Raw genomic sequence first — 24,208 nt, 5'->3', positions numbered from 1 at the left:
CGGATGATAAATAGAAATGCAGCCCAGTCATTCCAAAGCTGTTCCGTTCTTTTTAGTGCACAGAATCTTGGAATTTTCCCCAGTTAAACTCATCAATGGTTTCTAAATGAACGGAAATTCAGAAACGAAATGAATTTTAAGACATACAAGTGGAAATCCATCTGAGGTTCATTGAATTCTGAAACTCTATAGACATTAAAGGAGAATGTCTAGATTTTTACCAGATGGTGGGGCTTGTGCCCTTCCAATATAAGATTTGAAATGAGGGGTAATAGTCAAAAGTCAGATGGAGAAACCAAATAGCGAAGGATGGGTGCAGGAAGCATAACGAGTAACACCAGATATGATCCTCAAGCGTGGATGAAGTACAGAAGCAGGGAATAGAAAGAAGCAAGCTCCCAAGGACTTGAGCATCACCAGAATGTACTGGAGATAGAGACAGCTCTGTGAGGTTGGGAAATCTATTCTGGATCATATTAATGTCTAGAATGTCAGCCAAGATCCATATAAAATAATGAATAGGAAAAATATTTATGCCAATTCCCATACAAAAGTATAGGATAAGACCACTAGAAATAAAGGAAAGCTCCTTCATCATGCTCTCTTTTTCATACCTTAATGAACTTTGAGCAGAATAGATCAAGGCAATAAGTAGAATAAAATGAGCTCTGAAAGGCTAAGATAAACCAGAGAAGAAAACCTTCAAATATTAGGGGCTGGGCTCAGGAAAGAATAAGGAAAAGAAGTGGCAAGACTGCTACATCAAGGAAACGTGAAGCCGAAGAAGCACAGTGACAAGATCGTGCCTTCAGGGAAGAGAGGTGTCCCAGGGGCCAATATTGAAGACATTCAGCATAGGTTGTCTAAGATCGAGAAGAAAGGTCAACCACTGGGCATAGGCCTAGAACACCCAATATGTGAAACACTGGGGTGCCTTAAAGAGAAAACCAACATGACAATATGAGGAAAACAATGGTAAGTATAATTCCATTTTTTTCCTGCACCTGAACAATGTTTGAAGCTGTATATTTAACGTGCACATTGATCGTTGGCGTGGAATGGGTAAAGTCATGGCATATTCTACTAAAGTTACTGGGTTTAAGAGAAGAAAAATGATTTTTGCCTCTAGGAAGAAGCAAGTGGCTAGTGGAAATAGCATTGGAAACTCATCAACATTTATGAGAAAAATACTTTGTGCCAGCAGAAAATGGGGAAATCTATTTGCATTGGGAAAGTGAGTCATGACTTTTCTAGGTAGCAAAACTTCCTTGAAATGTTCAAAATGTATGGAAATCCAGATTCTCTTGTCAGACCTTGTTTCCTATTGTTCCCATCTCTGTTGCAGATGATTGAATGAATGTCAGGAAGCAAAATGTCTAGAAAGACCTTGGTTGAAGGACAAATGCAGGTAGTAAATGTGCAGTCATTTGTTTCACTAAGAGGAAGTTATGGTTGTGAGAGAGAGAGTGACATTGGTGGTAGCTGCAAGGAGACAGCTGTATTATCATTGATTCAGCTCTAACTTTGTCCATGGTGCTTTGCTATATGTGTGTATTTCTTTTATTGAGATAAAGGAAGAAAGACTCCTGTGAGCCTTCATGGGGATCAGGGACCATCCTCTGAGACCAGTGGTCTGCTTGGCTTCCACACTGGCTGAGAACCTGGAACATTTCAGACCAACTGCCCCATGAGAACTCTGTAATGAATTCACTTCACTTCCCATGGTCATTGGCCCTTCAGATAGAAACCTTGCCCCATGAATGCTGGAAGGGTGTGCCTAAATGCCAGGTCATCATCCCACAGTGGCTGGAAGTGCCCAGCTGACTTCTGCAGGCTTCTGGGTTCCTGAGGGCAGGCAGGCCTTAGGAGCTTCTAGGGTGAGTATGAGGAAAGGCAGGTCCCACCTGACTTCAGCACTGTGCCTAGGCATCAGCAGAGCTGTCTCGTCCTCAGGACTCAACCTTGTACCCTGGGCATGTTTGCTGGGTTCCTGGACAACAGCAGCCCAGATGAACTCGAGCTCTGTGTACTTTGAAGGGGTAACTGTCATGACTTCTACAAAGTGTAAAACAGCCATTTCAATAAGCCCACCATGCCAACTTGTCCCAGTGCACTTAATCTCAAGTTTTGCTCAGATGGAAAACCTAGTCATTTCTTGCTGTTGCCTATGATGGCCCCCACACCCTCCCAGCACCCGACCAAAGATGTTAGACACGACAATACTCTTCATCGTCAGGAGCAAGCTCAAGAAACACCTGTTATCAGTCCATCTGGCACTCTCTAGGACCCACAGGATGGGTGTTAAATGGGTGGAGTTTTCAGTGATGAAGTCTGGAACTAAACCCAAAATGTTTCCCAGACGTACTGTGCTGTTTCCAGAAAGTGACTAGGAAATGGTTTCTGTCAATATGAATAAGGGCCAAGACACTCTGCTTCCCCTTTTGCTTCCATCATTGATGATAGAACCTAGCTCTCTGCTTCATTTTGAAGTGTCAATGAGTCCATATATATGTGAGATGTTTAGGACAGTGAGAGGCCTTGGTTTTCTGGATCTATATATGTGATGTGTGGAGGGCATAGAAAGAGGCAGTGTGTACTCAGTGTGTGCTGTGGGTAATTCAACAGGTCCTGTGAGGTTAGGAGAAATTCTAACCTTCGGTGATTCCTACCTATGTGACAACATTGTTCTGAGGCTCCAGTTAGACACTTACTGCATCTAGGTCCATTCAGCTAGGAAACTGAGAGAATGGACTGAATCATGACTGCTGGAGGTGGTCGAGGTGTTGCCTTTCCCGGCTCTACAAGAGAATTACCCGAGTACCTCTTTTCAATGCAGAAAAGTACTTATTTATTATTGTGGCATCAAGGTCAAGACCAGCTCTCCTGGTCTCCAGTCCAGCTCCCATGCATTTCCTTCTGAGGCAGGGCTGAGTAGGGCTTTCCTCTTTCCTATGGCCAACATGTCATCTGGGAGACAGGAGGCTGTTGGTTGACCTCCACTTTGTCAAGGTTCGTTCTGCTCTTCCAGAAATTGGTTTGTCACTGATGTCACTGTTCTGCTCCTGCTGTACACCCTCCACCACTTCCTCCAACCTCCCGTGCTTCTCTTGGTCCTGGCGACGGTCAGCCAAGGCCTGCCTTACTCAGCAGCAGCATCCCCCCTGCCTGGGATTCCCCCTCTGGAACATGTTCATGACTCCCCTTGGGCTCTGTGACAGTGCTCAGGCAGAGCTTGCTCTCCAGGATTTTCTAGAAATCCTGTCCTTCCTGGATCACCAAGTTGTGCAGGTATATTTGCAGCAACCAAACTTTCTCTTGTTCACCTACTCTGGGTGCCACTTTGAGCTCAGACACTTCCTTGGAGAGACTTCTGTGAAGACTTATGGTTGCTTTGGAATGTGTTTCTGTACACTCGAGTTCTTCCTCCAATTCAAGCAATGTTTTGACTCCAAGCTTCATTGTTTTGCAGAACTGTTGCAAATCTAAAGCCATGTGTTGTTCATGAGTTCACCATCCTTTGGTCTCACTAAACAAAGGCACTGCAAGGAAGCAAGGGGCTTCCCAGATGAAATACCACCAGGACAGTAGGTTGAAGTTGGTCCCCGGAAACAGGTCTTCTGAGCAAGGGAAAAGCAGTCCCTCAGCACAGGGAGTCATCAGAAGACGTGCACTTTGAACAGCTCTGGGTGATCATGGGGACTCAACACTGGTTCATACACCATGAATGTTTCCCAGTCTGTCTTGTCCAGAGTCAGCAGAATTGACTTTCAGTCTGAGTGTATTGTCCAGTGGTGGTGCAGGTAATGTTGAGTGCTTTGTGGATGGGTTGTGAGGAAGGCATTGGCCCGGGGGACTTGGAGAACAAGTGCTTGGCTGGTGTTGGCTCCAGAGAGAAGTGGGAAAATGGGGTAGTGATAGATGCTGTGTCAGAAGACTGGAAACCCAGGGCCACTGCCTGTTGATTCTGTGCTGACGTTTGTTGAATGCACCTGGGAAGATGGAAGACTGTGATGTGAGGTCGAGAGTCAGAAAGAAATCCAGAGGGTGTCCCATGTGGGTCGATGACTCTGACTGGCTCAGCTGAGGCTTACAGATGGAGTCTTGTGATAAGGGGCCTGTAAGTGGGTGATATTCCAGTGAGTATTTGGTGCTCATCAGCAACTGCTGGGGGCGCAGAAGGGATTTTCAATCACAGGCCAGCAATAAGATTTCCCTGGGCAGAATGGGGTACAGGAGGGTTGGAATGCAGGTCAGTGGCCACTGTTGGATCAACAGTGATTCCAATCGGGACGGCGGTGACAGGGCATCCAGCAGTAGGAGAAGTTTCAGGGGGAGTTGAAATCAGGTCTGAGAATGCCAGGGAATGAGTGGGGATTCGGCGATTAATGGTTGGAAAAGGGAAACCAAAGGCAGGTGGAGGTCCAAGGGTAGATGAGTGCAAGTCTGCATATGCCAGTGCATACGTGGAGGCTGAAAGTTGGGGTGGTGCCACAGGGGTGGTGAGGGTGGGAAGGGGTCCAGCAGCTGTGATGGACAGATCTGACGCTGACAGTTGCTAGGTGGGGGTGTTAAGGTGGATGGGTAGGAAGGGGCTTCCACAGGTAGGAACCTGTTCACTGGATGCTGAGTGTGAGTTGGTGGCAGCCATCGGATGTGTGTGGGCTCAAAATAGGACAGTTGGGACAGGGGTTCTGCAGAAAGGAAAGCATCAAGATGACATTGATTCCATAACTGTGGCTGCCGGAGACTCTGCGGATTCTTGGACATGGATGGTTGGAGCAGGAGTTCTGCAGGAAGAAGATGGTCCAGAGGATATGGCGTGTGGGTCACCGTCTGTCGCTGGATCGGCGTGGACTCAACGGCCGGTTGGGACAGGGGTTCCACAGGCGGGAAGGGATCTAGGCGACGTCGAGTGCAGGTCCGTGACTGCCGGTGGATCTGTGGGGGATCAAAAACAGATGGTTGGGACAGGGGTTCAGCCGGTGGGAAGGGGTCCAGACGACGTCGGGTGCGGGTCCTTGGATGTCTGTGGATCTGTGGGGGATCGAAAACAGATGGTTGGGCCGAGGGTTCCGCAGGTGGGAAGGGCTCCAGGCGATATCGGGTGCGTGTCCTTGGATGCCGGTGTACCTGTGGGGGATCAAAAGTGGATAGTTGTGACAGGGGATCCCCAGCTGGGAAGGGGTCCAGGGGATGTTGCGTGAGGGTGCCCGGCTGCCCGTGGTTCTGGGGGTTCTCAAACTTGGATGGTTGGGACGGGGTTTCCACGGGCAGGAGGGGCTCCAGAGGTCTTCGAGTGTGGTTCCACAGATTCTAGGCCCGCACAGGGGAGCGAAGGAGGATGTTGACCACGCAATGTGGGCAGACATCCCGGTACAGAGCGAGAAGGTGAGGGGGGACCCCTCAGACAACCCGAGCAGGTTCGCTGGAAGGAGAAGCAGCAGCAGCGGCAGCAGCAGCAGCAGCCCATCTTGGCTTGCTCAGCCTCTCTGCCTGACCTCAGGCCCAGCAACTGCCGTTTCCCCAGGCCCCGCCCACCCCACCTTCCAATCAGGTGGCAGACCGCAACTGCCTTCTTGTGACATCACTGCCTTCCACCCTGGTGATGTAACTGCCCTGGCTCCCCGTGGGCTGCCTGATGACGCCCTGCTGAGACCGTCCCCTGTTGAACCTTCCCCAGGACCATCCTTCCCTCTTTGCAGCCTCCACCTCCCTCTCGGTCTTTCAAGACTGGACCTCAATGGCCACATCTAGGCTCTGTTGTCTGCGATTGGGTCTTTGTCCTTTCGTGAAATGCCCACTGTGCAACCTCAGACCCCCTTGCCTCAGAGACCGGCAGGGATCTGGCATGGGAGATGGGAGTGGGGACTTCCTGTGGCATGGTAGAGTCTGGTGCAGACGCCCCACCCCACCCCTGCCCGAAGCCACAGTAAATGCAAGGCCGGTGTGTCTGTGGTGAGTATACATCCCTGGCATACCAGTGTTGTGAAGCCGCCATTGCTGGAACAGCTTCGGGCTCTGATGCCAGTTGTGCAGAATGGGAACTGCAGGGGCGGGGAGGAGCCAGTGAGTGCAGGAGGGGGGAGATTGGAGGACAGGGGAGGGGAGACATGAGTGCAATATAGGGGAGATCCAGGAAGAGGAAGGAGACCTAAATGCAAGGTTGGGTGCTGGAGTGGCCCCAACATCGGGAAGGGTCTTCCACCCAGGAAACGCATCTCCAAGCCAGTCCCAGGAGCTCCTCCTGAGCTAGACCAGGAGCATTTTGGTGGCTTGAAAAGCAGGTCTTTTTCTCGGCACACTCCCTCTTCCTTCCCCCTAGCATCAGGAATTCACTGGCGTCAAAAGGCCAGGTCTAAGGGGACAGTGTCTTTCTGGCCCCCTGACACACTGGGGTAGTCACACGACCACGTTTTGAGTAGAGGGGCGACGTAGGCTTTCTGCAGAAGATCTGAAAGGGAGGAAGCAGCCCCTTCACAGCCATTCCTGGTTTCTGTTGCAGGTCCGGAGAGCAAGTGTGAAGGCCGGAGCGTCCTGGCCATCCAGAACCATGAAGTGAGTCGTGGAGGGTAGGAGAGCAAAGATGGAGACAAGGGTCCCAGTGTTGGCAGCGAGCTCTAACGGCACCTTTACACCAGAGAGACAAGAATTCCACCTTCTTTCTCCATGGTGACTGTTGTTTTGCCTTCTTTACCTCATGCAGATGCATGAAGATTCACTCATCCAGGGCTCCTTCCCCACACAGTGGCTCCCCAGGTTAGAGCTCTGCTTGGCCCCCATGGTCTGATGAGCCCCTATGCTTCCAGGAAGGGGGCTCATCCCATCCCCACACTGGCACCTTCTGAGGCGCTCTCCTCTTCAGTCACCATGATGTTTTCCCAGTGGTGGGAACGGCCTGTGTTCACAGCAGCTAACTCGTCCTGCCAATCATTCATGTCTCTGTCGTTTCCTCTGTCCCCAGCACTGGACAGGCAAGCCCATCTCCCGTTGGCTCTTCCCCATTGTCCTCATCACACCCAGAGTGATGCCTGTGCGTGCTTGTCAGACACGTGCCTGCCCTTCCACATCAGATAGCACAGCGTCACCCTGGCTTTGTCCAGTGCCTCTGTGTCCTGCTCCCAAGTGTAGCCCTAGCATAGGGAGGTGCTGCAGCCTGTCCCTGCCTCACCCACCTTACATGACTCTGCTTCTCTGGAGTTAAGCTGTTCTGAGTCAGCAGAAGTGACCCTGAGCAAGCATGGAGTCCGACCATCCCAGATGCTGTTCCCCCCTCCCCCGCATTATCTTTGTACACCTTCAGGCATAGTCTTGTTCAGCTCCCTGCTTTCCACTCAGCTGGATAGGGGGTGGACTCCACTGTGTGGAAGGATGTGGGTGGTAGGTTTTGAGGTGTGGGTGTGTGGACATGCGTGGGGGGTAGAGGGAGGAATCCAAAAGGGCCCAAGCAGAGGGCCTCAAGGAAGAGGGTCAGTCAGACCAGGGGCAAGTCCCGGATCTGAGCTGACTTCCTAGGAGCTCAGGTCCTGAGTCCAAAAGTAGGTGGAGGCTTGCATGCCAGGTTCCTGACTGCAGAATGCCCCGGTGCCTGCCCGCAGGGTAAGAGGAAGGGCCACCGTGGCCCGGGGTGCCTGCATACACAACCCCTCATTCAACCCCTGTGCGTCAACTTTCACAGTGGTTCCTGACAATCCCCACGAGTTGAGAAGAACCAATCCAGGAAGGGGCAAAGGCATGACTTGGGTTTCCCTCCACACATAGGTTGATATCGTTTGGAAGCAGTGGGATCAAGGATGCATAGAAGAGGACCTGGCATCTGTCATCCCGGCGTCATATTCCTTGGTGATTCTCTCGTGGATTGAATGTCAGAATGTCAGCCCCAAACCTGATACCCCTCAGAAGACGGCCACAGTGTGCATGTTGGGATGGCCGTGGAAGATGCAGGGACCACTGTGGACAGGTAGGCCAGAACATCAGGGGAAGGAGTGGATGAGGTTGGAGGCCGAGGGTACTAGGTTCACCTGGCTGAGGATCACGGAATCGGGCTATGAGGCTGGGACCTGCTGGGCTGACCATGATACCAAGCTGGGGGTGGTGGTGTTATGCATCTAAGGAGGTAGCATCAGAATGAGCATGGCCCTCCAGTCTGAGCAGCAGAGGACGACGTGAGGACCCAGCTTTACATCCCAGTAGAAGTGAACCAGGGCAGGGCAGAGACAGCCACTTCCTCTCGCATACCTGTGTGAAGAAGCCAACCTAGAAGGGATTGTTTCTTTTCAAAATAATTCTCCCCTTGGAATTACCCCTGAGGGAAGCTAGGGGAGGTGAGCTTTTGGACCATTGTGGCAGCTTCCCGTGGCCATGACCTTTGCCAAGTGAAAAGTTAGTGAACTGATGGCAACTTATTGTTTATTGTCACAATCAGCTTCCTTTTTCTTTTTTTTGTTCAAAACAGCATATTGTCAGAAATGTTGCAAATTTGAAAGCACAGCGCAACAATCAGTTGTAGGACAGAGTTCAGAGTTTATATAGGTCACCATACCACAAGCTTAGGTTTTTACTTCTAGCTTGCTCTCCAGACACTGCAGATTCAAAGAAATCCACTAGTCCTCTTCCTTTGTTAAGCCCTACCTTCTCCCTTGATCTTCCACCGTCAGCTTTGATCTTTCTGTCCCATGCCTCAGGGGTTTTTGGGCTCTGGCCACTGAAACTTTCTTCTGTTGGAAGGGGCTGTCTGTAATCTGGGCTAGGGAGATGGAGCTTGCTGATGCTCTGGAGAGTCTGAGCCATCTAGGTTTTAGGACTAATCTGGTTGAGGGGCCCATGCAGAGGTTGTAGGTTTCTGTAGTGTTATTCCAGTGCATGGGACTTTGTAGCATCTTCTGTTTTGCCCTTGGTGTTCTTTGGGATTGGCTGGAGTGGGTTTGTCATGTTCCGATGGGTAGCAATGTCTACCTGAAGTTTCATGAGCGAGGCCTGTAGAGCAGCCTCTCGACTGTATTGGAACTCTCTTAGCAATGGGTATTTTATTATTTAGAGTTCTTTCCCCCCTTAGGTAGGGACAGAATTGTTGATGCCATCATGCCAGGGCACTGCTCATCCCTGGGAGTCCTCTCCCACAGTGAGAGGGTCACTTTAACCCCTGGATGTCATGTCCCACATAGAGGGGATGGCAGTGATTTCACTTACAGGGTTGGGCTTAGGGAGAGAGGCCACATCTGAGCAACAGACAGGCCCTCCAGAAGTAAGTCTTAGGCATGTCCGTAGGCAGGCTAAGCTTTCCCACATGTGCTTCGCAAGCATGAGTCACAAGATCAAGGGCTTGCCCTATAGATTTGTGGGTCCCTATTGTTGGACAGAGTATCAGGGGATTCCCTGATGGTAAAGTTTAGTAATTCCATATTTCTTCTCCCATCCCTCAAGGGATTTTGCCAAGACTTTATGTGTGTCTGCTCAAAATATCCCGGGACAAATCCAGGCATTGCATTAAGGCAAACAGGATTAAAGGGCGGTCATTCTTCTTCTGGGATCTCTGTGTTTCATTTGAAACTGTACATTTGAAGCTCTCATTCCCTATTCCCCACCCCCATGGTTTTCCACAGAAGCCTGTATGTATTCTAGAGTCTGACTCGATGACATTGCATGTGCCAATTTTGTCCAATCGGTGAGATCACACCATATTTGTTCTCTTCTGTCTGGCTTATTTCACTCAACATGATGTCATCAAACTTCATCCATGTCGGCACAGGTGCTAGACCTTCATTCCTTTTTACAGCTGAATGATATTCTGTTGTATGTATATGATACATTTTCAGTATCTGCTCATTAGCTGTTGGATCCTGTTAGTATGCACTACTTCCCCTCTCCCTAGGACATTCTTCCAACCACACTCACTGAATGTTGAACCGTGCTGATCCTTCCGGGCTCAGTTTAGGGAACACTTCTTCTGGCGCTCTTTCATCGTCTTCCTCATGATTTCACTAGGGGCCTTTTGCTATTCTCACAAAGGCCCTTCTACTGTCTCTATAGCAGGATTCGAGCTATAATTCTGTGAGTGCACATCCACCACCCTGCCCCTTTAATTGTCTGTGAGTTCTGTGCTCACCTGCTTTCCACCTTTCATCAGGCATAGAAGCTGCTGCAAAATAGATACACAGTAAGGTTCTGGCAAGTGTGAGAGAAGTTAGGTCAGAAATATATTGATGATTTCTGATCATTTGAAACTTCTCAGTGGCTCCCCACTAATTTTGAGAGAGGAACCAAGGCCCTTAACTCTAGGGGGCCTGTGGGTAATCTCAGCTCCTTCCACCCTCCCATGGATATCTGGCTCTGGAAGGTCAAGAAGACAAATAGGTCTTCAAACAGAGCTTGACCTCTCTGGCACCTTAAACCTAACCTTTCCTTTCTTCCTTCTTACTTTCTCTATCTGATTCTGCACTCCTCCCTTAAATTCCACTCCTTCAGCTTTTGCAAGGTAAATTAAGTTCCTGCTTCTGAGTATTTAGCATAGTGACCTGCATATCTTCTTCCTATAGTAGCCTTCATTGTTTTGTTACCACAACTTATTCATATGTTGAACTGCCATTCAACAGTGAATTTCTGAGGCATTTATATATATGGACGAGTATGCCTGTGTGTGTGTGTGTGTGTGTGTGTGTGTGTGTGTGTGTGTGTGTGTGCTGGATGGTGGGGCTACGTTTTCATTATTTTCTGATGTGGGTATCCCATGATTGGACCGTCATTCGTGGAAGATTGGTTTGTTTCTTGATTTTCTTTCTTTTTTTCTGTTCTGTATTGGTGTTTTGGGGCAAGGGGAAGGGGGCGTTTTCACCACTTTGTAGGTGAAAATTCTTCCACTGAATTACCCTGAGAGCAGTATTTTTGTAAGATGATCAGCTGTACAATCTAGGTCTTCTCTGTAATTGCTGATCAGATCTTTAGCACAGAAAATTTTCTAAGCACTCTTAGACGATGTCGATAGAAACAGTGGACTTGTCAAAGAGAAGATCAGTTCATATCTCCCTTACATTTCTGTCTTTTACCCTTACCTGTAGCACTTCATCTAGTTTGTATGTCAGAAAGTGTGCTAATTGCCTTGAAGGATTAACCATTTAAACAATGAAGTACATCATTCTCAACAGCCTAAGATTTAGGCCTTGAGTTCTTAAGTATCTTGGCTAAGGGTCTAGTGCTCTTGGTAGCTCAACCTGGGCTAAATCCACCCTACCTTCTCCAGATCCACTAAAGCCTACATGGAATCTCATGGCTCATAAAGAACAGCAGGATTTCTAAGAGTCAGAAAAACATTGTTCTGGGAAAAGGGTATGGAATAGAATGCCCCATAATCCCGTCAAAACTGTGTCTGATCATCTTTCCAACAAACAGCTTAAAGAAATATTTCTGGTTTGTGTGTGTTCCAAAGACTGGTACGCAGTAGTTAGAATGAGAAAGAAAATGCAGGCCAGTAATTCAAAAGGCCTGACGTTCTCTTTAGTGCATGGTATCGTGGACTTTTGCCCAATTAAACGCATCCATTATTTCGAAATAAAGGAGAATTCAGAAACAAAATGCATTTATTAGACATATAGCTGAAAATTGCTCTGAACTTAATTGAATTCTGAAAATATGCACGCATTTGAGGATAATGACTGGATTTTGACGAGATTTTGACAAGGTGTTCCCTTCCAAATGAAGGTTTTAAACAGGGGGTAATACTCAAAGGTCAGATGGAGAAACACACAGGAGCAAGAAAGATACCGAGTAGCAATGGATTCTTAAGAGGAGATGAATTAGAGAAGTAGGAAATTGAAAGAACAAGCTGCCACAGATTTTAGCATTGCCCAGAAATGACTGGGGACAGAGACAGTACTGTGAGGTTGGGGAAGCTCTTCTGAATCATACTAATGTCAGGAATGTCCACAAGAACTCATGTAAAATAATGAGTAGGGAAAATATTCATGCCAATTCCCATGCAAAAGCATAGGATAAGGCCACTACAATTAAAGGGGAGCTCCTTTATAGTGCTCTATTTGACAAACCCTGATGAACCTTTTCAAAGCTAGATAAAGGTATTATGGAAATGAAATGAGTTTTGAAAGGCTGTCATAAACCAGATCAGACAGGCTTCAAAAGCTAGGGAGTGGGTTCTAGAAGGAAAAAGAAGAAGAAATGGGAAGACTCCTTCATCAATGCAATGTAAACCAGAAGAAACACAGTGCCAAGATCTTGCCTGCAGGAGAGAGAAGGTGAGCAAGGAGACCATATGAAAGGCATGAAACATAGGTGTTGAAAGATCGAGGAGACAGGTCAGCAGTTGGAGATAGGCCTAGAGCATGCCTGTATGCAAGATGTGGTGCCTGGGAGACGAAACCAAAGCAACGATATGAGAAAAACAAATAAAACTGTTATTCAACTTTTTTTCCTGCACCTGAAGAGTAACTGAAGCTGCATATTGAAAGTGCACATTGATCCTTAACTCAGAATGGGTAATGCATGGCATGATCTACTAAAATCCCTGGGTTTAAGGAAAGAACAGTGATTGTTCCATCTAGGAAAAAGCAAGGGACCTAATGGAAAGCGCATTAGAATCTCATCAATGTTTCTGAGAATACTACTTTGTTCCAGCAGAAAATGGGGTAATATATTTGCCTTAGGAAAGTGAGTCATGACTTTTCTACATAGTAGAAAAGTAAAACTTCCTTGTCTGTTAAACAAGCATTGAAATCCAGGTTGTCCTGTCAGAACTAGTTTACTATTGCTCCCAGTATCCCTTGTGGAGGAAAGAACGGATGTCTGCAGGCAAAATATCTGGAAAGGCATTGGCTTAAGGGCAGATGCATGTAGTAAATGTGCAGTCATTTGCTCCACTAAGAGGGTGTGATGATAGTGAGAGAGAGAGAGCGAAAGAGAGAGAGAGAGAGAGGGAGAGAGAGAGAGAGAGAGTAACCTTTGTGGTAGCCAGAGGGAGACAGCCTTATAATTGTTCCTTCAGCTGTAACTTTGTTCATGGTGCTTGTCTATATAGGTGTTTCTTTTATTGAGACAAATGAAGAAAGCCTCATGTGAGCCTTCATGGGGATCTGTGACCATCCCCTGTTGACCGTGCTCTGCTTGGCTTCCACACTGGCCGAGAACCTGGAACGTTCCAGACCAACTGCCCCATGAGAGCTCTGCAATGAATGCACTTCACTCCCAATGGTCATTGGCCCTTGAAATAGAAAGCGTGCCAGACGAATCCTGGAAGGGTGTGCATAAATGCCAGGTAGTCCCACTGTGGCTGGAAGTGCCCAGGCCACCTTCTTAAGGCTTTTTGGGTTCCTGAGGAAAGACAGGCCTTGGGCACTTCTAGGGTGAGTGTCAGGGAGTTGTGTGTCCCACCTCACTTCAGTCCTAAGTTCACCTGGCAAAGGTCATGAAATGTGAATATCAGGTTGGGACCTGCTTGGGTGACCATGATACCAAGCTTGAGGTGGTGGTTTTATGCATCCAAGTTGGTATTATCAGAATGAGCATAGCCCTCCATTCTGTGCAGCAAAAAGTACCTGGGGATCCAACTTTACTGCCCAGTTGATGTGGGCCACGGCTGGGCAGAGAGAGCCACTTCCTCTCACATACCTGTTTGAAAAAGCCCAACCTAGAATGAATTGTTTTCTTTTCAAAGTAATTGTCCCCTTGGAATTACCCCTGAGGGTAGATAGGGGAGGTGAACATTTGTACTATTGCTGCAGCTTCCTGTGGCCATAACGTTTGCCAAATTAAAATTTAAGAAAATGAAGGCAAGTTATTTTTAGTATTGCAATCAACTTTCTTTATATTTTTTGTTCAAAATAGCATATTTTTAGAGAAGTGATAAATTTGGAAGCACAGCACAATTATTTGTAGGATGGAATTCAGAATTTATATGGGTCACAATACCACAATCTTAGGTTTTTACTTCTAACTCCTTTCCAGACACTGCAGATTAAAAGAAATCCAATAGTCTTATTTCTCTGTTAAACCTTACCTTGACCTTTGATCTTTCTTCATCTCCTTTCATCTTTCTGTCCCATGCCTCAGGGGTTTTTGGACTTTTGCCATTAAACTTTCTTCTGTTGGAAGGGGCTGTCAGTAATATGGGGTAGGCAAATGAAGCTTGCTGATGCTCTGAATCAGCTGAGCCATCTTAGTTTTAGGACTAATCTGGTTGAAAGATGCTTGCGGAGCTTGTAGGTTTCTGAAAAGTTTTCTCAATGTATGGGACTTTCTAGCATCTTATATTTTGTCCTTGGTGTTCTTTGGAATTGGCTAGAATACGTTTGGCAAGTTACGATTTGTAGCCATGTCTTACTGAATCTTTCTTGAGATAGGCCTGCAGAGCAGCCTCTAGTATATTGGAACTCTTTTAGCCCCAGGTATTTTATTGTTTACACTTGTTTCTCCCTTTTGTTAAGGACAGAATTGTTGATTCCATATTTCCAGGGCACTGTTTATCCCTGGTTATCCACTCCCCCACTTACAGGACCGCTTTCACCCCTGAATGTCATGTCCCATGTAGGGGGATGGCAATGATTTTACTTACAGAGCTGTGCTTAGGGATATTGAAGCCACATCTGAGCAACAAATGGGTCCTCCAGAAGTCAGTCTTAGGCATATCCATAGGCAGACTAAGCTTTCCCATGTATGCTTCATGAGCATGAGCCACAAATTAAGGGCTCATCCTATTGATTTGTGGGTCCCCAATGTTTGACAGAGTATCATGGGATTCCCTAATAGTAAAGTTTAATAGTTCCATATTTCTTCTCCCATCCCTCAAATGAGTTTGCCAAAGCATTTTGTTTATCCCCTCAAAATATCCTCGGACTAAGCCTATTTAGATTTATTCTCTTTGATATTCTTTGATCATGTTTGGTTTGAATATTCATTTCATTAAAAGGGTTGGAAATTTTTCCTCTGTTATATCTTCCACTTATCTTTCTATTCCTTTATTTTTCTCTTTTCATTCTGAGACATCAATAATTCTTTTCTTTGTATACTTCATATTTATTATTTTCCTGAGATCAGGTTACATTTTTTTCCATTTTCTTGACATTCGATCTTTTGAACATTCAAGTTCAACTCTTCTGCCTTTAGTTTACATATTCTTTCTTCTACCTATTTAGGTCTACTGTTATTAGTCTCTAATATACTTTTTTACTTTACATGAGAAGGCACCAAAAATTGAACCTGGGTCTCTGGTATTTAATATACTTTTAACATCAAATGACACAATGAAATCTAATCAACCGTTAATAGTCTTGAAATTTAGACAATGAATAAGCATTTTATTCATTTGGATTGAACACGGAATCATGATAATGTGAGATCATTTAGGTACATCAAATATTCAGCATTTTGAAATACAGAAGTAAGTATAGAGGCATCTGAAATTCATTGCCTGAATTTCTTGCCATATCAATGGTGTATGAGCGTGTGTCATGCTGTGACCTAAGAATATTAAATTGATACTTAATATAGCAAAATATTGTTTCCTCAGTTTTTAGCAAATTAAGAGTAGAATCTTATGAGTTTAATGTGTTGGGACCCCAACTTTTATGAAAGATTGAAATGGCAGCTTGTAGCCAGAGAGTAAAGCAGAAAGAGTACAGAATCAGTAACAGTAAACATAAGAAGTTCCAGTGTAAAGATTGCACCATATATGTGCATTATAGGCGCTAATGGGGCCATTAAGTAAAATTGATAATTTGGGGCCACTTTGCTGAAATAGTTAAAATTTGAGAATTTATGTGCTAAGAAGTAGTTTATATTTTTATTTACATGGAAAACAGATCTGTTTAAGAATTAAAGTTCTCCATTAAATATATGAGATTAAAATCTGAGTACTATAGAGTGACTGTGGTGATTTGAAACTATATACCCCATAAAAAATCTGTTCTTAAATTTAATACATTAACACAAACTTAATTTAATAAGCTCACAGTGGCTGTGAGTTTAGTATAAGTAGGACTGAGTTTTAAAATATATTCTTTTATCTTTCATAGAAAAATTATGGGTTTAGAAAACAAACATGCATAAAATACAATTCAAAATACCTCCATGCCCCAAGCATCTTGCATTGATTCATGTGGAACATGTGTTTCAATTGATAAAAACAAAGTTTTATAATTGTACAAATAACTATAGTCCATGGTTTGAATTAGGTTTCACTGTCTATGAACTGTAATCCCATGAAATTTTTCTATTTATTATTCTATTGTATATACAAACTAGCATTTCCCCTTTTAATCACATTCAGATATATGTGTCAGTGTTGTTGATTGTGTTTAAAATGTTGTTCTACCATCACCACCTATCCATTACCTTTCCACTTGAGAGAGAAACCCTAAACTTTATTGGCCTTCTTGAAGGCCAAGGTATCTTTCCCTGGATGTCTTAGGTTGGACATTTCTACAGACTTACTTTAGTTGTGACATTTCCACAGCCTAAAAACTGTTAACTTTCAACTTATTAAATTCCCCTTTTCAAAAGCTGTTCCATTTCTAATATATTGCATTCTGGAAGCTAGCAAGCTAGAACAGTAGGTGTCATCCTCTCTTTTTTGTTCTTTTTGTTTGTTTATTTTTTGCAAATGAAGTTATCAATATTCCTAGATTATAGACTAATCTTTCTTAATTGAGTGGTCTTTATCACTTTGTCAAATAACATTGGCCATAAATCACTTTGGCCATAAATGTGAGGACAGATTTCTGAGCTCTCAATTAAATTGCATTGGTCTATATGATTATCCTTGTGTCAGTACCATGCTGTTTTGATTACTTTAGTTTTTAATAAGTTTTATTATTATTATTATTATATTTGTAATTTATCTTAATGAAATTTTATGGAAATGTATTATATATTCACATACCATATAAACATTCAAAGTATAATCATTCATTCACACTATCAACTTATACACTGCTGGTGGGAATGTCTAATGGTACAGCTGCTACGAAAGACAGTTTAGCATTTCCTCAGATAAGTAAATATTGATTTGTCATATGATACAGCAATACCACTACTGAATGTATATTCAAAAAAGCTGAAAACAGTGATATGAACAGGCATTTACACAAGAATATTCACAGCAGCATTATTCACAATTGCCAAAAGATGGAAGCAACCAACGTACCCATCAACAGATAAGTGGGTTAACAAAATGTGGCATATACATATGATAAAATATTATGCAACAGTAAAATGAAATGATGTCCTTAAGCACATGAAATGTTGGATGAACCTTGAGGACGTAAAGCTGAATCAAATAAGCCAGACACAAAAGGACAGATACTCTATGATTCCACTTTATGACCATGATAAAGGTAAAGTCAGAGGCCTGTAATACAGAATATAAGGGGCTTAGAGATACACAGAAGCTAAAGATGGGTAAATGGCTAGCTAATGAGGTTGAACCTCAATGTAAGGGAATAGATAGAAGTGGAGGTATTTCATTTGTGGGTCTATAAGTAATATTGCCAAATTGAAGGTGACATGTTTAAAGTGGTTGTATAGACCCATGTGTCTCACCAATTAATTATACAAATATAAACAAGTTCTTGCATGAACTGCTGCAAAGGTATGAATCCTGTAGAAAGAGTGTATAATTTCGGGGTATAGGGGGAAAGCTGCTATTGCATGCTATGGATTATGTTTAACAGGAAAACATTGATAGTGCCACAGCAATATCAGGTGTAAACAATGGGTGGATGGGCAAGAGTTAAGAGGAGGTTTGGATTTTCTATTTGGTTAAAGTGTGCTTACTGTTTATTTGTCTCTTGGAAACAATGAAATTGTCTAAAATTAAGTGTTGATGGACTGTTGATTTTAAACATTCTATATGATGCCCAGTGTATAGAAGTGACTGAAGGATACATTGACTGAGAAGTAGAACAATGAATAATGGTCTAAACGTATGATTGAATATCATGTGTCTACAAAAAAGAATGAAGTTGTTAGGCATACTATGTTGTGAATGAAACTGTGGGACATTGGGTGAGGTAAAATAAGACAAATACAAAAGAGCAAATACTGTATGGTCTTATTTATAAAATACATATAAGAAAATAGGAGTGTACAATTTCCATATAGATTTCTAGATCAGATAAGTCCTGAAATTCAGATGGGCCAGCCTCTCCAGAACATCAACTAGTTCCATCCCCTTATTCTATATTATCAACAACCCCTTCCAAAATAAAAACTTATAATGAGCATAGCACAAATATTCATAAAGAGTGTGAGAAAGATCAAAGGAGATTCTGGTGTTATACAGAGAAGGTAGGGTTTAAAAATGAGTATCACTGCTGAATCATTATATTAATATAAGTCTCCAGTGTATTGAAGCAGGTAGTAGTCAAAGCCTAAAATTGTGGAATTATAATAACAAACTCTGAATTCTATTTTACAACTAATTGTTGTGTTGTGCTTTGAAATTTATAACTTTTTCTTGTATGTAGATTATTTTTCAGAAAAAGGAAAAATGTTCAATTTTGATGATAAATGCACAGCTATGTGCTGCTGCTGTGAAGCATTGATTGTACACTTTGTATGATTACATAATATTTGAGTATATCATATGTATCAATAAAGTCACATTAAAATAAACGATCCACTTCATAAAAGCCAACTCATTTTTGGTATATTGCATTATGGCAACATTAGCAAGCTAAAATACCTGGTTACACTTAAAAGCTCTATAGTCATTCAATCATCCTCAAGAGCCAAGTCTATTGGATTATAATTCAACAGTTTTAGGTATTTCCCTCTAGCTACTCCAATACACAAAAACTATAATGGGATATCTATATACTGCATAATAATAACCTCCCTAAAGACCTTTCAATTCTGTTTGCAATCTCTCAGCAACTGAAATTTATTTTTTCATTTTTCTCCCTCTTTTTGTTAAGAAAGCTTTCCAAGTCCCACAATGCCAGGACCAAGTTTATCACCTGGAGCCACATCCCACATTGCCATGGAGATTTGTGCCACTGGAAGTCATGTCCCATGTGTGGGGAGAGGGCAGTGATTAAGAGAGAGAGGACATATCTGAGAAACAAAAGTGGTTCTCTGGGGTTGACCCTTAGTCGACCCTTAGTCATAATCATATGTAGGCTTAGCTTTTCCTTTGCAACAATTTTTCACAAGGGCAAACCCAAAGATTGAGGGGCTGGTCCATCAATTTGGCAGTGGTTGCAAGAATTGTTGCAAGAATATCAGGTCTTTCTAGGTGAGGGACTTTATTATTTGTACCTTTAACCCCAGTTCCTCAAAAGAAATTTCCAAATACTTTTTAATCTTCTGCCCAGGTTACTTGGGGATGTATCATGACATCAATCCATACCATACTAACCAAAAAGATTTCATCCCCTATTCAAGGTACATGTAATTATGGTGTTTGAATAACTGACCATACAAGTTAAATTAGTTAGTGTGCTACCAAAAATATACATTTTGCTCCAAATTAACATCTTTTCCTTAGGTCTCACACAGACATTGAAGTTTTAAAATGCAGTCAGTATTATCCTCTACCCTTTATTCTAATTTACCTTATTCCTATCTTGATCAGATTCATTCATATTTCTAATTGAAGTCTGATCACTTTTTCAGTCTTTTTAATCATTGCTGATTGGAGTAATGCTGACTTTTTCTCTGAGTCTCAGTTGTCATACAAATACCTTTGATTCTGGGGAACAAGCAGATTATATACAAAGAGTTCAGCATCTCAGAATTTAGAAATAACTGTTACAACTCTAGAATAAATGTGATTGCTGTAAGACCTTTCAATCTAGGAAAATTTGCAGTAGTCCTTCACCTGATAGCCCACGCATGTGAATTCAATCCTTAGAGTTTGCACATTATAGTTAGACCATATTAGTGGGGTGTTATAATATTAGTCTTTTAGTTTCTGGCTTATTTCATTCAATAGACTGTCCTCAAGGTTCATCCACCTATTTGTATGCCTCATAACTTCATTCATTCTTGCTGCTCCTCAGTAGTCCACTGTTCATATATCACAGTTCCCACTTCCATTTCTCAGTTGATGTACACTTAGGCTTTCTCCATTCATTGCAAATCTCAATCACTCTTGCCATAAACCCCAGCATGCAAATATCCACTCTTGTCTCTACTCTCAGTTCCTCCAAGAATATGCCTAAGTATGCAGTTGCATGATCATACAGAAACCCCAACCCTAGCCTCCTATGGAGTCACCACACTGCCCTCCAGAGGAGCTCCACAACTCTACTCTCCTACTAACAGTAAATAGGTACATCTCACTCCCCACATTCTCTCCAGCACTTATATCTCTCTGTTCATTTTTAAACAGTTTTATTCACATAAAATACAATCCAGCCTAAATAAAACATCAGTGGTTCCCCATATAATAACCCTGTCTTAACCACCACAATCTATATGGGGACATTTGCATTTCTTCCACAGAGAATACCATAGTTCTCACCCATTTCTCCATCTTAATTGACATTTAACTTTGGCATACTGCCCTTTTTACATTCAAGGAAACATATTCCAATGTTATTGTTAACTATAGACCTTAGTTTTTATTTATTGTAGTTTTTGCTATATACCATCCCCTTTGCAACACCTTGCAATGTTCATATTCATTTGTTCTTCATCATGCAAAAATGCTCTTATATTTGTACATTTAACCACCATTGTTGTCCACTCTAAGTATTGCTAAGTTACACTGTACCAGACTTTCTATTCTATCTTTCTTTCAAGTGTCATACATGTCCCCAGCAAACCTCCTTGAACCATACTCACACATAGCTTAATTCAGTGTGCTTACAATGTCGTGCTACCATCAAATAGTATTTTGCCATCATTTCTGGATTGTCATAATCATCAGAGTACAGCTGCTGAACATTCTGTACTCCCTCAGTATCAAATGTTCAGTCATTCCCCTCTTTCTATCTCCCGGTAACATGTGTTCTTAACTTTAACTCTAAATGCTCACTCACTAATGTTAGTTCATATTCATGAGACCATATCCTATTTGTCCTTTTGTTTCTGTCTAATTCGACTCATATTTATGAGACCTTATACTATTTGTCCTTTTATTTCTGTCTAGTGTCCTCAAGGTTCATCCATATTGCTACATGCTGTGCTAGTTTGCTAGTTGCTGTAATATGATGCACCAGAACTGAAACAGCTTTTTTTTTTACATGGGCAGGCACAGGGAATCAAACCCAGGTCTCCAGAATGGTAGGCAAGAACTCGACTTGCTGAGCCACCATGGCTTACCCTGAAATGGCTTTTTAAAAGGGGAATATAATAAGTTGTAAGTTTGCAGTTCTAAGCCTGTGGAAATGTCCAAACTAAGGCATCTGGGGAATGATTCCTCAATTTAAGAGTGGCTAATGCATCTGCTACACTTCTGTCAGCTGTGCATGCTTGCTGGTCCCTGAGTCCTGGGCTTTGTGCTTTCAATCTTTATTCCTGTCAGAGTTACTCAATTTGCTTCTCCAGAGCTGGCTTTCATCTATTTACTTCCTTTGGGTTGCTCGTGGTTCTGGCTTGCTTAACCTTTCATGGCAATATCTGCAGGGCTCCAAGTATCTCCAAATGTCCATGTCTCTGCTCTCCATGTGTCCACAAGTGTGTCACTTCTGCTGTGAAGTTTCTGTTGGCTCTGATGCTTCTGTCCTTACTCTAGGCTCTGTCATTTCTGATTTCTGTCATTTCTGACTCTCACCAAAATGTTTCCTCTTTTAATGGATTTTAGTAAACTAATCTGACCCACCTGGAATAGGTGGAGTCACATCTCTATGTAATCAAAAGTTAACACCCATAACTGGGCATGCCAAGTCTCCATGGATTTAATCTAACCAAGTTTCCAACCTGCAGAACTGAACATGGATTAAATGAAATGGTTGCTCCCACAGGAATGGATCAGGATTAAAACATGGCTTTTCTAGGGTATATAATGCTTTCAAACATAATATTCTATCATATGTATATACCAGTTTAACCTCTCATCTGTTGGTGGATATTTGAGTTGTTTACTTCTCTTAGCAATTGTGAATTATTTATCCATAAACATCAGTGTGCAAATATTTGTTTGTGTCTCTGTCTTCAATTCCTCTGAATATATACCTAGTAATATGATTGCTAGATCATATGGCAATTCTATATTTAGTTCCCTGAGGAATCACCAAACTGCCTTCCAGAGCAGTTGCACCATTCTACATTCCCATCAGTAATGAATAAGTGTGCCTCTTTCTCCACATCCTCTCCAACACTAGTCATTTTCAGTTTTTTTTTATATTAGCCATTCTACTTGGTGCAACATGATATCTCATTGTGGTTTTGATTTATATTTCCTTAATAGTCAATGAAATTTAGTATATTTTCATGTGCCTTTTAGCCATTTGCATTTCCTCTCCTGAAAAGTGTTTGTCCATGTGTTTTAAAAATTAGGTTGTTTATTTTTTGTGTTGAGTTGCAGAATCTCTTTATATATTCTAGATATTAAACCCTTATGTGCTATGTGATTTCCAAATATTATCTCTGTCATGATCAGTTTCCTTTGTCAAGGTGGTGGTGCCTGGTTGTCTTGTCAGGAAAGCACTGACCTGTCTGTTGCTGTGAGGAAATTTCATGGACTTAAATTATGATCATGTTGGCTTCGTCCACAACTGACTGCATTTGCAGTCAGCTAAGGGGTGTGTCTTCTGCAATGAGTGATGTTTAATTTAATCACTGTAAGACTTTTAAGGAGAATTCAGAAGAGAAAGCCACTCTTCCTGCTTCAGCCAATCAGCCTTTCCTAAGAGTTTATTGAAGATCTTAATTGGAGCTGGCAGCTTGCAGTCTGCTGTACATACTTTGGACTCTATATCCTCCCAGTCATGTGAAACACTTTTGTAAGTTTTATATTTATGGACATATCCTACTAATTCTGTTTCTCTAGAGTAATACAGTTTCCTAGCTAATACAGTTTCCCATTGCATAGCCTGACCTTTCACTTTCCTGGCTAAGACCCTTAATGCACAAAAGTTTTTAAATTTAAGGAAATTCAATTTATCTATTTCTTTTGTCATTGCTTGCACTTTGGGTGTAAGGTCTAGAAAACACTTCCTGTCACAAGATCTATGAGATATTTCCCTATATTTTTTTCTAAATATTTATGGCCTTAGCTCTAATGTTTATGTATTTCATCCACTTTGAGTTAATTTTTGTATAAGGTGTGAGATATGAGTCTTCTTTCATTCTTTTGGATATGGTTATTTGGTTCTCCAAACACCATTTATTGAGGAGGATGCTGTGACATAGTTGAGTTGCCTTGACCACCTAATCAAAGATCAGTTATCCAGGGTAGGTCACAGTGACTCAGCAGGCAGACTACTCACCTGTCATGCTGGACACCTGGGTTTGATTCCCAGTGCCTGCCCATGCAAAAAAAAACCAATTATCCATAGATGAGAGGGTCGATTTCTGAACACTCACTTCAATTCCATTGTTCAGTATAAATATATTTGGGTCATTATTGTGTTTTTATGAGCACTATTGCTATTAATATGCTTTAAAGTCAGGCAGTTGTGAGACCCCCAATTCATTTTCTTTTTCAAGATATTTTTAAGATTCAGGACATGCTGTCCTTTTGAATCAATTTGATTATTGTTTTTTCTATTTCTGTGAAGAAACTTATTAGGATTTTAATTTATATTACATTGAATCTACTAAAAAAACAATTCCTAACTCAGAGTTGTTATCTTTCAGTACTTTACATCCCTCAGTGCACTGCTTTCATGCCTTCGTGGTTGCTGCTGAGAAAATGGCATTCAGTCTAGTTGGTACTCCATTCTTCATGACACAGTTTTCTTTTGCAGCTTCCAAATTATTTCCTAGTCCTGCACATTCAATAGTGTGATTAATGCAAGACAGAACTTATTTTTCTTCATGTTTAAATATTTTTGTATTCTCCGGGCTTCATGGATGTACATATTCATTTCTTTTCTTAAGTTTGAAAAATTGTCATTTTTCTTTAAATATTCTCCTTTCTTCCTTCCCCTTCTGGGCTTCCCATAATATGTGTATTAGTACATTTGATTGTTTGTCAGAGGTATCTTAGGTTGTTTGTATTTTCAATTTTAAAAAATCTTTTTTTCCTGCTCTTCAGCCTGCCTCATCTCAATTGTTTTGTCTTCTAGATCACTGATTCTTTCTTTTGTCAGTGGCAATC

The 24,208-nt window shown here is 42.5% G+C and overlaps 1 protein-coding gene across 13 annotated transcripts in view; it reads left to right on the top strand.

The window, feature by feature from the left end:
- The window catches only part of LOC143673286 (uncharacterized), a 76,240-nt gene that overhangs the window by 2,092 nt on the left and 49,940 nt on the right, over positions 1–24,208 (top strand). For 5 of the 13 annotated variants that reach the window (XR_013170301.1, XR_013170300.1, XM_077147605.1 and 2 more), the window contains exons 1-3: positions 5,452–5,955; positions 6,503–6,555; positions 7,759–7,957. Coding sequence is in view for 4 of the 13 variants with exons in the window: in XM_077147605.1 (XP_077003720.1) it covers positions 5,934–5,955; positions 6,503–6,555; positions 7,759–7,957 (274 nt within the window). In the remaining 9 variants the exon portion in view is untranslated. Of the gene's footprint in view, positions 1–5,451; positions 5,956–6,502; positions 6,757–7,758; positions 7,958–13,021; positions 22,303–24,208 lie in introns of those variants that run through there. The other 8 variants (XR_013170303.1, XR_013170302.1, XR_013170308.1 and 5 more) reach the window with 7 other exon arrangements.

Source organism: Tamandua tetradactyla, unplaced genomic scaffold (genome assembly GCF_023851605.1).
Source record: "Tamandua tetradactyla isolate mTamTet1 unplaced genomic scaffold, mTamTet1.pri scaffold_73_ctg1, whole genome shotgun sequence".
NCBI lineage: Eukaryota > Metazoa > Chordata > Mammalia > Pilosa > Myrmecophagidae > Tamandua > Tamandua tetradactyla.
Note: the sequence above shows the minus strand (reverse complement) of the source record. Positions and strands in the feature narration are given on the sequence as shown.